Here is a 12,844-nt window from a genome sequence, read left to right on the forward strand (position 1 = left end):
TGTTCCAAAAAAAAAAAAAAAAAATTCAGGGTGTCGATTTTGTAATTATTTGCAAAATTAAGTTGATTAGGACCTGGCTTCCGTCTAAAATTTAAGTTTCAAGGAATATCAAATTCTCAGTATCTAGTCAAAAAAAATTCATCGATGAAAATCTCAATCTAATTAAACCGAGACGTAAAGATCAAAGGAGAAAAAAATATCCAAATTTCAAGTAAAAGAAAAACTCTCTAAACTACAGTGAAGGCTGGTGAAGATGTAGAAACTGTTACTTTTTAAAGTACTCTAAAAGTTATTTTTTATCCTAAACCCTACTGTATTCACATTAATATTTAAACTATCAAACCATCTTCAATTTTTAAGTTTTTTTGGAAAACGATTACGAATTAGTCACCAGAAACCAATAGCTTTATATCATTTTTTTACGGGATAAAAAAAAAGCCGCGACATTTAGTGTATAGGAAGCTAGGCCAGGAAAAATTTGTCTAATATTGTGGGCAAAAACAGAGACAGTAATACCCTTTGGCCTGATGCTTGCGTGGGATTACTTTATACTTTCTGGTGTGCGAGACATGGGTTATAATTTGTGTAGGCGTGCGTGGGAAAGACTCTTGTTTATAAACGGCCTTCACGCGTCTAATATATAGCGTGAATGTCCTTGTTATATTTGTTTTCCTGTTTCCCCGTGACTTTTCCCAATTTTCCCAAATTTTTCCCGACACTTCCTGGAAATTTTACTAAATCCCGAAAAAATAAGATTAGGCAAATGGAATATTTTCTAAAGAAAATTGTGTGAATATCTGGGGCAAAACCTAGAAATTCTACTTCAACCCGCAATCTTAAATAACTTGTTTAGATAGCCGATTTTGTTGGTTGTTGAGTGTATGAAATTAATCGAAGTGTAAAGTAAAAAAAAACATGATCGGTGATCATATCGATTTTGCTTTTTAGAAGTCGAGTGCTGATTATCATTTTTTTTGACTCTGGACCTAACCAAGGCCTTTCCCTTATTTTAGCTGTAATTCACCAACCTATTTCATAATTCGTTTTTTTTTTTGACAGGTTTACAAGAATGATTTGTTCGTCGCTTGCGATAAACCCAATTGCAAGATTTTATGTAAAACGATGCAGGTATTATAATAGTCTTCTTTTATCTGCCGGGAAAAAACTACAGTATAAGCTTTGTTTTAGGATAGACGAACTTTCTTCCTTGCTTGTTCTAGCTGTTGAAATAGGCAAAAAGTCGGAAGAAGTTTGTTGTCTAGAAACCTAATAGATATGCCCTCCGATGCATCGGAATGGGTCCTACCCACGGTGGAGTAGGAATCACAGCGCAAGCAGACATTGCAACCCTGCAGATGCAAGCTGCCGAGCCATGGTGTATACCACGACACTCGAACTACACGGGAGAATGGATGTCCTCGCAGGTGTAGAACCTCCTGAGTGTCACGGCACACCACAATGTCTGAAATATCTACCCATACTCTTGTATCAGAGTTATGGTACCCAATTCCCCTCACATGGCATGGGTTGACCCGGGCGAAGGAGCATTCGCTTGCCAAGTGAATCGTAGTGTGGCGTAGTGGTGGGTATCGAACTCGAGCCTCCTGGACAGAAGTCAAGCACGAGAACCACTACACCACTACGCCTATAAACCTAATAAGCTAATTAAAGAGAGTTTCGTTTCAAAATGCCTTTTCCTGATTATACTGTTTTTTTTTAAGGGTAGCCTACACTACTTTCAGTGAAGTTTCTCCTGATACCCTTGCTCTAAACCCTTGACAGCAAGTACCAGTATAAAATTAAAATAATCCTTGATGTGTGCTTAGTCTGTATAAAGAGAGGTCTTACACACAGTTGATGCTCTCTTATTCGACGTTCTATTATTCGATGATATTGAAAGTCACCGTCAACAAGAAACACTCATAACGACGCTCTACTATTCGATACACTCCCTTATTCGATGGAAACTCGATTCCCTTTTAAAATCGGATTAGAAAGCGTCAACTGTATTTTAAATTTTTTTTGTCTTACAGCCTAATGCAGCAGAGGAAGTTATCATCAAACAACAGCGACCACTCAAGTGTATGGAGGTATGTATTCTCGTTATCTGATATTCCGATGGCGGATTGGCGGTCGCCCACGCTGAAGCTCTAAAAAGAGCGAAGTGGAACGATAGTCGGCCTTTGATGTACCGCATCCCCAGTCGGGCTCCCCGGCCCTTTCGCTTAAGCTTGAAGGCATTTTGAATGAACCCGACGATCCCCGAAAACGGGCGCTTGGATTCGGGCTTCATACTGCAAAATCCTTGATGTGGTTTGAAAGATATGTGATGTCAGATATGTAATATCATAACTCTGAACTTCAATATTGCAAGCACTTCGCCCTATTCTAAAGAGATGAGTTAAGGGAACAAAAGTCTTTTTCACGTTTCAAAAAGGTCAAACTTAGGAATGTACCAAGGGTTGGTATAGCCGTTGTCAACCGCTTAGTGTTGTATGTTCGCGTTTCCTTAGCAAAGAATTGATACCCCATCACCACCATTTTCCACCGTCCAAAATTAACCATCAAAATTCCCCTTAATTTTGCCTCAGACTTAAATACAAATATGGTTGAATTTTTCTCCAAAAAGTATTCTAATAATATTCACCATTGTTTTTTTCCAAATAAAAAGGATTCATATACCAAGTACTTCAATACGATGTCTTTGAACGATGAGTTTACAATCATTTTCATATAAAGTGGTGTGCAAAAGGATAAACCCCCAAAAATATCCCTTAGAGAAAAACGGTCTAATGTCTGATCTCAGCGCGCAATTTTTTAACCTCTCTTCCTTTTTTGGAGACTTCAGTTGTTTGGTTTTTCACGAACACCCACAGTTCTCGGGGGACGAAAGGTAAATCGATTTCTTCTAAATAAAAACTCGGCTCCAATCGACTCTAAACGAATCTCCTTTTTTGATAATAATCCCTGTGTGAATAAAACTTTTTGAATCCTCGTTTTTATTGTTCACAGATCCGGTTTTCTAGCGAGCGATCGTGCTGTTTTTTTTTGTAGGATATTTTTTTGTTACGAAATCCTACTCTGAAAAATAAGCTTCCGATGATTAGAAAATTCCTTACTCAAGGATAGCATTGTCTATTACGGCTTATTTATCAGCTTTTGCGAACTACAAACGACGATACTGTTGGCGTAAAAATAGCTGGAATTCATTTGCAGAAGAATTAACTTTCGTCCCTTGGACATTAGTAAACCCTGTAAACTAAATTCTTTTCTTTATCTGGAATCTCTTCCAATTTACTCGCTTCTTTCATTTCAGGTTTACCAATATGACGATCGGTTCTTGTTATGTACAGGATGTTCCAGTGGCATGGTCACTTTTTACCAGAAAAATCCATCAAACGTAAGGAACAAGTTACTGTATGAACGACCCTGATGCCGACGCACTGAACTGCCCGGTATTTTTGTCCGGTGAAAAGTATTAAATTACACCGGACAAAACTGTTCGGTGTCCCACATTACGCGAATTCTTAACACCGGACAAGCACCGGACTTTTTTCTTTACATTTCAGCGTTTTCGCGTGTACCGGATGCATCGGACTGATTCACGACCTGTCCAGTGTTTAGATTGTCCAGTGGAATAAAGTTTGACACTTTATTTGACACTGAACATTTTGCGTCCGGTGCTTTTGTAACTCCGTGCGTCGGCAGAGTCGTCTGTATGATTTCTATTTATGATGATAGTTAGATTTTCCATTTTTCTTATATTCAATTCTTTAATCATCATTTTTACCTCGACTAGAAAAAATATTATTATTTTGGTGATTTTTTGGACCGAGGTTTGACTTAAAAATTGTCGGTTTGCCATCACCCGTCACTAAATTTTGGAGGTGGGTCTGTCGGTTGGGAAAAAGATTTGTTCATTCCTGAAATTTTTCTTTATCAACGGGTTAAAATTTCATTATTTGAGAGTGATAAAAATGTGCATTAAACAATTAATAAATTTCTTCAAGAAAATATTTTGGGTCGTTAAGGGTCGGTCAGATAACAACAAATCAACACAAAGTTTAAGTCCCAGCCTGAATTTTACCTAGCCATTTCTTTACGAATATCAATTTTTTTAGCAATGGACCATCTTGGAGAAGATGCGAATAGCATGTGGTGGTTGTCTTTCAATGCATACTGCCTTTGATTCCCTATTTGTCGGATTTCTCGATGGTACCATACAGAAAATCTCAAAATCCAAACGAAAGGTATCATTATAACTTTCTTTCTTTTCTTCGATCTATTATTATTTTTACCTTTCTAGTCATCGTGACTTGTAGCGGGGGGGGGGGGGGTCAGCCCCAAAAGATAAGACTGATTCAGGGGCCGCGGCTCCACTTTGAAAGTGATAGTGACCGACGGGTGAAGATTTTAGCCCTTCTAGATCGCCTAAAACAGGTTTGTTTCAATGTTATGAAACAAATTTGGCTTGATTAGTAAATTTTCTTTTTACTTTGAAAAAATATGGTCTGGTCAAGGCCCGACTGGCCCGCCAGTGCCGCGGTGTGTATGATTTGCTCAGTAAACTGCTCAGTACTCAGTCTCCATAAGCTCAAACACGCACCGAGAAAATAATATCTTAGTTTGGAAGATCCGAGTTAAAGAGACTTTAGAGAATGTATTGGAGATAATTCGAAGAAGACGGTATAAAGCAAAGTTGACATTTCTCCAAAGTCGCCGTCCACTTTGCTCGACGATGTTAAAAGCACCAAAATACCATAGTCTGTTTAGACGAGCAAAGGTGATATAGAGCCGTACATCAACTATTGACTTTGTTTTGCGTCGACTTCACTTACTGTCGTCCTCGATATCCTCCGATACATAAACTCGCTTTCTTTGTCACCTAAAGGGGCCAGGAACCTTGTTTGAGTTAATGTGATGTTCGAGTTATGGAGACTTCACTGTATAAATTTCAGGGCTTTTGCAGATGTCTCAGAATAAAAGATTATTTGGACCATCACGGATTGAATTTAACCTCAAGGGTATTCGTATTTTGTTAATGTACCCATAGTTGAAAGAGAGTGGGCTAGAGCGTGATTTGAGCTCATGCAAAACGCTGCGAATTATTTCCAGAAGTCTGTGCTCTTACATAACATGGCCGTGTTTTAAACGTGAGAATACTCACACAACAACCAGAACATGATTTAAGTAAGTAATGCACGTGGTACACATCTCTAATAAAAACCCAGTTGGCACGCAACGTTGTTTCAACGTTTATTTAACGTTCACTACGTCCATATAACGTTAGATGAACGTATAAACAACGTTGTGTGTCAGCTGGGAATAGTGATCGATTCCTTTCAAAAGGGTAAATAAACCAGCTGCGCTGGAAGCTCCGGCTTAAGAGATTAAAAGATGTGAAAGATGAGCTTGTTGAGTTAGTTGTGTTAGAACGTTGCCCACAAACTACTAATCATAACAGATCAGAAAGCAAAGTAATAATTCTATTGCAGAGCGAGTATGAGAAATAATCTTAACAAATAAATAAACCAGCTGGAAGTTTAGCTCTTCTAAGTGATTACACATGCACTTTCTTGCCTAAAGAACCAACAACACCCCCACCCACTCAGAAGTGAATATTTCCAAGTTCTTATAAATTTATTTTTTTCTAAACTTGCCAATAGCGAAGCCATGATGCGCCGTTGATTTGATTGTCCGGATAAAATTTTGGGGAGAAAAATAGCCTAAATTAGAGGCCATGGCTTTTAGCTAAGCATTATTTTTTCTGTTGGGATAATACTTGGAGGAGAGTAGGATAAACCAAATAAAATGGTAAAATAGTGTGTATGTAATAAATAGTGGTATATTTGGAAAAAAACAGTTTTGGGTTTGAAAAATCTTCAAAAGGAATGGTCGCCCCAGCCAATGAAATTACGACAAAGTCCAAAAAATATAATTTCTTCACACCAAAATTTCTCCAAAGTCTTTCCACATTGTTAAAGAGCCAGTATGCATCAAACTTCTCATAAATCATGATGAAAATGATCAATTTTTCACTGAGATTTGCCAGTATTTGCTACACAGTCAGCTAGTCCACTTTCGGCAGCCATCTTTTTCTTAAATACTTTCGGCCGATCAAATCACAGTATTATTGGAATCAGATAATCCGTTTTTATTAAATCAGGTTAACAATATGATGATGAATACACAAAACAGGATCATTTTCAGCCATAAACATAACACCACAAAAACTACTCAAATCGTTTTCAAATTTGCAGTGTAATGTTGTAATTTTAGTATTCTCTTTTAAATTCCAATGGATGTGTGCTTGAAAGTTTCACTGTCAAGTTACCTGCAGAGTTTTATGGTTTTGTTTAGCCATATGCAAGATTTAAGCACTCGATCAGCTGACGATTCATGGCCAAAATTTCTCCAAAGTCTTTCCACATTGTTAAAGAGCCAGTATGCATCAAACTTCTCATAAATCATGATGAAAATGATCAATTTTTCACTGAGATTTGCCAGTATTTGCTACACAGTCAGCTAGTCCACTTTCGGCAGCCATCTTTTTCTTAAATACTTTCGACCGATCAAATCACAGTATTATTGGAATCAGATAATCCGTTTTTATTAAATCGGAATAGATCATCGGATTAGATAAACAAACAAAAAATGTCTTGAGCGTCGTCGGACGAGAGAGAATTTAAGGCTCCTAGGCCGGAGCAATTAGTCCGAATGGATTATCCAACCTCCAACCAATTATTCTCTCTTACAATAATCAAATGTCTTATCAAATCTTGTCTCGACGAAGAATGCCTATTACCCGTCTAATTGAGGCTCATTCAATGGCATTTTCCTGTTTTGGCTTTGAAATTATTAAATTATTGCTACCATAATGCGATACAAGCAAGCTGTTGAGACTTGATTTTGTTTACTCTAAAACCGTCTTTCAGACACGCCTTAGGTGTCAAGCTGGGCCTCCACTAAGGGACTTATTAGTAGTAAAAAAAATCTTTTCATAATGCCTTTAGTTGACTTATTCCTTCGGCTTTTCAGGGATCCTAAACTTTAAATTTAAAAGAAGACCTCTCTTTCTGTCAACAATTTACCCAATACTTACATAATACTCGGCGACTAAATTTGTTTTTACAACACACGACTCCTTAAAAAGGGATTCTTTCTTTCACTTCACAATTTCAACGCGCCCAGTGGGTGTATAAAATTTGACAGAATTTGAAGGAAGTCAACATTTGTAAATACAGATCTTCATATTAACCCCTTCGTCTTTTATTCCTCGATCATAGATTCGAAATACCTCATCTTTCCTTTCCTAATTTATTATCCCAGTGATCTTTACATGTGAAAGAAATAGAGGGTATCCGCAAACGGAGGTGGGAAAGACACATAATTCCTAAGGCAAATAGAGGGAATCTGGAGGAGAACTGAAAACGAGATTGTCTGGGGTAAAATCTTACTTAGTGTCGGTCTGTCTCGAGGAATAAGAATTAAACGATACGCTATAAAAATAACGCAACGAAACTAATTGGAGTACTAAAATTGCTGTACGCCAAATCGCAGCGACTCCCAGAGACTTAGGCGAAATGTCCAACGACACGGAATGCTGGCTACCTGTAACAAACCGTAATTTGTGATGTATTTTACGTCTTTTCCGTACTATGCTTGGCAAACGCTAATCAGGAGTGAAAAGTGAAAAAGAGAAACATAACACTGGGGTAGACCGTCTTCAACTCTGTTTATTTACGAAATGGCCTTTATCTGGACGGCCGAATTACCGATTCCTTAATCTCGGCCTCGAACTACAATGTCAAATTGGTAATTATAGTTGACACCCTGTGCTAACGTTTTCTTCAAAAAAGAAAATGGATTACTGAGAGACTTCTATCAAATCATTACAAGCGGAAGGGACTATCATTTTAGCTAAAGACGTAGAAAGATCCCAATATTATCGACTCAAATTAAAGAGGGATGGTTGTATCTTCTAAAATAATCATATCCTAAATATTTCTGTTCTCGAACGTAACTGTCTGTATTTTCCATTTTTCTTTTTAGGGTGAATTGTTTGAGAAGCGGTTATTTCCACGATTGGGTAAGAAAAGACGAGGCGTAAACGATATGTGTTCCTACCAACGTGACGGAGATGGAATGAATATCTTGTATGTGGCCACTCGGGGTGGTACTATCTATGCACGAAAAGTGGTAAGTATTTTTTTCCAAGGTAGCTCAGCTATTGGTAGAGCATTCACTTCATCTTTTAAAAGGCTCAAATTTCGTGAGCTCATCGAATTGATGTAAATAATGGTACAAGGTAAAAGTTTAAAAACTTTCCAGATACTTAAAGAACGTTGTAAAGGTTGTTTTTAGTCAGTCCAGTATCTTTTAGGTGTCTTTGCGTGATGGCTCTTAGAGATCATTAACCCTACCCTACAATTTCATAAGGGGAGGCTCTTGGAAAAAGCGACCGTAGCATGAAGGTAGAGCATCCGGTTACGGTTCGCAAGGTTGTGGGTTCAATTCCCAGCTGGGTCATATCAAAGATTGATTCCCAAATTGGTACTTGATACATCTCTGCTTGATGCTCAGCAATTAAGAGAAAGATCAAGGGTAAGTGGAGCAAACCAGAGAGAAAGAGTGGCGCCCTCCCGTACCTTCGGGTAGATAGCCTCGGGTTGCCTCCGACTGCGGTCGCAGTAGGGGGGGGGTCGGTACTAAAATTTCAAACATCATGACTTTAAGTGACGCGGTGGTATTACAAAAAAAGCTTTAAAGCATTTTAGTACAAATTGTACTAAAATCCCAAATTAGGTGGGGTCTTCAAGAAATTTGAGAAACATTATAGTACATGAGTACTAAAAATCACCAAATTTTATCCCGGTGGGAAAATACCCTTTGAATACCAGCCCCACTGGGAAATTAACTTTTATTTCATCACCACTCGAAATTCCATGTTAAAAAATTGCACTCCAAAGCCACCCCACTGGGTTTTTTAACCTTGAAACAATAGAATTTCTATCCCCATTAGCATTTCAATAGGAATTTTTATCCCCACTGAGGAAAAAGGTTCCACCGGGGCTGTGAAACAGGGATGTATTTAATGTTCTACTTTTATCTACTATGGAATAAAAAATGTTTTCGAAGTTGAATGCTCTGTTTTTGTAAAGAACCATGGGTCACTGGATAGAAAAGAAATAGCAAGCTGTAAATTAGAGGTGAAAAAACCAATTAATTTTTGCAATAACTAAAGTAGAGCATAGTAAAAGTGTCTTGACTGTTTCTGAGTCTTTATCTAGAATAGATAGATCAGGTTCATTGATAGCTTAAATAACCAGAGTTGGCATTTGTCCAAAGACCACCATCCTCTAAACCGAATTCCAAAATAAGCCTAATTTAGGTGGTCACTATGCTAAAATGTCAAAAAAAAATTTATTCAATGTGTACTAAAATTCCTTTTTCAAAAATTAGGTGGGGGTATGTCAAAAATCGTCAAAAGACCTTTTAGTACTCATATGTGTCTTGGATTTTAGTACCGACTCCCCCCCCCCTAGTCGCAGACTTTTACTTACTTTACTTTAAAAAATGGCCATTATTTAGGCCAAAAATAAAAAAAAGTACGAAAACACCCGGTAACATTTGATTTAGTTTTATAATTAGGCTTATGATATGGGAAAATAACATTTAATACACGCTTTTTTTTTTAATAAGAATGGTGTTTTTTCATTTCATCATGGATATTCTTAACTTTTTGGCGAAAATCATCCAAAAATATTCTTACAGTATTCTTAGCTTAAGATCGAAATTGGCAATCTACAGGTTAAAATGCATTAGAAATAGCATTCTTAGGTTCAGCTGCTAAATTGCATGATGGTGATATTCTTACCATATTCTTAATTTTTTGGCCATTTTCATCATGGACATTCTTTATAAAGTGTATTCTTATAAAAAAAAGCGTGTACCAAGGCAGGTCCTACTTTTTAGTAGATTTTGCACCATTTGCACAACTCTCTTGGAAAATTCAGTGTTTCATTTAACGAATTTTGATGCTTTTTTATCGAACTCCTGTCATATTTGGGTGAATTGCAGAAAAATCATACAATGTCCCGTCCACAACAAAAGCACCATTTATGCTTACAAGTCAAGATCTGTGAACTAGAGAACCCCCATTTTTGTTTTGTTGTGACATACTAAATGGTTTCTTCCGCTAAAGACATTTATTGCCTTTGAATAATCTAGGTATTCTTAATTTTTTAACTGGTGAAAATAATATGTCCAAAAATTTGTCCCGTCTGCAACGGCACAAAAGTCTTAATTTCTAATTTTTTGAGACAACTTGAATGTTCTAACTGTTTCAATCCAATGAACTATAGGGAACTACATGCTTTTTGCAGCAGTATTCTTTTTCTTGACTTTACATGTACTGGCTATGAGTGAAAAACTTTTTGTCCCGTCCGCAACATTTTTCTCAAGATTGGGGCTGTAACAAAAATTCTATAACACTCCAAGGAAGGCTGTTTAGTAAAGTTCACGAAATGTAAAGTTCTTAGAAATTGCATTTGCCAAAGTTAGGTTATGGGTCCTCAAAAGTGCTTGTTGCGGACGGGACACTGTATGATTTTTTCTGTAATTCACCCATTTATGTATTTTTTTTTCCAGGATGGCGAAGTGGAACATTGGTTCAAACAACCTCAATCTGTGGAAATCATGAAGATCAAGGTATTTCCTACTTTGACCGTAGGCCGAGCGCCTCCTCTCTGATATGTTTAGATATAGGGGATGCGCAACGTGTGAAAATTCCCGTCTCCGTCTTTGTATTTTTGAGTTTTAGAAACTTGACTAGCTTGTTAGTAAGTTTTATGTGAGAGATTAAATTAAAATTAAAAATTTGAATGGCTAGAGGTTAATACAATCACTGGGGTAACTCTTGAACGGTAATTTTATACACGATTAACATATATCAAAACAATCAGAGGGATGTGTGCAGCCTTATTTTGACCCTTTTACGGACGAGTAGGTAAAATTAAAGTGGCTCATATATCTCAAATGCTAAGCCTTTCCAATAACTCGTAACCTTTAGAACCTTAAAACTTAAGTTGATGTTACCTTCAAAACGTCTTGCATCGTCCGAATTATCCTGATTTATTTTCAAATAGTGCATTTTGTCTGAAAAAGGGCTAAACTCACTTTCGGTCTAAATGTAAATTTTAAGGTGGCATGCGTAGGGAGATTCACTGGCCTTTGCTCAGTAAAACTTGATGTCTAATATCTTTATTCTGAGACTTCATTTGATTGTTCTCTTCATACTTTGAACAAGTAACTATCCAGCTTTAATTTCCAATTTTGGACCTTCTTCAGGAGCTTGACTCGTTTATTTTAGAGGGGTCTGCTGGGGGCCCTCTTATGTAGAAAGCTATGCTCTATCTCATCTGGTTTAAAGAGAAACTAGAACTAGAACCCCTTCTTTTGTAAATCTTATAGGAAAACAAGACCGGAGGTCGGTCGGATCGAAAAACAAATGAAAATAATAAAGATATAACAAAACTTCGATATCTGCCTGATATAACCCGATTTAAAAACGGAGATATAATCGCAACCTTAATGAACACGCCGTCCTGCGCCGTCACCATTTTGTTGCTTTTACTTACTTTAAAGAGGCAAAAACCATTTAATTTAATTTTTTTTTTAATTTAAACTTTTTTTGTCATCCTCATGGTATTATTATGCGTCTTTCAATTGAGTCAAAGTAACGGAAACGATGGCCGGTTAGGACCGTGTTATCTTACTTATCTTTTGTCACGCGGTCGAAACAGTCATGCGATTGCGGTCACACGTTCTAGCACGTGCTTTCTAATTACTTTGAACTCTTACTTTTGAGTGTTTTCAATCTTTTTTGTTAACGACGAAAGGTCAGGTCACATCGTCATCGCTCTCAGTTCTTTAGAATTTCCATTGCGGGTATCCTTGCATAGACAACATTGACTTTAATTTTCTCTCTTGAAATTCTGATTTTCCTCTAAGGCTCTTTTTCAGATCCTTTTTCAGGAACTCAAATATCACTCTCGGAACAAGTTGTATTAAATCAAATTTAAATAAGTAGAGGATTGACAGCATTAATCTTTTATTTTAGACGCTTCTTTCTTTGTTTCCATGCCACACCTACACAAATTAAAAATTCTTGGTAGCTATGCTGCCACGTTGTTTATCATTGTATGCCAAAAAAATGACATGGTTGTAAACTAACCAATCACAAACAATTTCTAAAATATCTGAAGAAAACCGTTTTTTGACATCGGTCAGGACAGCTAGCAGTTAATTGTTTTAAACCAATCTGGTCGTCACATCATTTTTGTCTTGTAATAGCTTCCTTCTAATGATATGTTTTACGTGATAAATAAATATCACTATTGGCAATAATATTTTTAACATTGGAATGGCACTGACTGAATTTGCTAAAATAATTCTTGCCCCATCGATATGCTATGTGTATTGTTTTCAGGTCACTAGATGGTAATAATCATCATGAAGACGTAAAAGGGAGAACCCAATCTTCTGCTAGTGATGGATGTAATCAAATTTTTTATAACCCCTATGTCACGGTTCCACAGAAAAATTGGGAAGAAGCTTCATCGGGGCTGTTAGACAGGTTTTTTTTATTTAATTCAAAAAATGATCAAAAAAATTATTCGTTTAACGAATGTGTTAGCTCCAATTTTAAGCCTGCCATAAAAAAGCATGAAAGAACGAAGAAAAAAAAACAGGTTTTAGGTTTAGTCACTGGGTACGAGTGCCCCTAAGATTGTGACTTTCCGAGTCTAACCCTGACCCTGATCTGGTAATGAACCAATACCCT

The 12,844-nt window shown here is 37.0% G+C and overlaps 1 protein-coding gene across 1 annotated transcript in view; it reads left to right on the forward strand.

The window, feature by feature from the left end:
- LOC136803362 (uncharacterized) overlaps positions 1-12,844 on the forward strand; it is a 102,323-nt gene that overhangs the window by 22,322 nt on the left and 67,157 nt on the right. Inside the window, exons 11-16 of the mRNA XM_067060087.1 lie at positions 1,060-1,128; positions 2,034-2,090; positions 3,317-3,400; positions 4,122-4,250; positions 8,053-8,199; positions 10,651-10,710. Coding sequence (XP_066916188.1) covers positions 1,060-1,128; positions 2,034-2,090; positions 3,317-3,400; positions 4,122-4,250; positions 8,053-8,199; positions 10,651-10,710 — 546 coding nt within the window. The remainder of the gene's footprint in view (positions 1-1,059; positions 1,129-2,033; positions 2,091-3,316; positions 3,401-4,121; positions 4,251-8,052; positions 8,200-10,650; positions 10,711-12,844) is intronic.

This window comes from Clytia hemisphaerica, unplaced genomic scaffold (genome assembly GCF_902728285.1).
Source record: "Clytia hemisphaerica strain Z4C2 unplaced genomic scaffold, Clytia hemisphaerica genome assembly, whole genome shotgun sequence".
NCBI lineage: Eukaryota > Metazoa > Cnidaria > Hydrozoa > Leptothecata > Clytiidae > Clytia > Clytia hemisphaerica.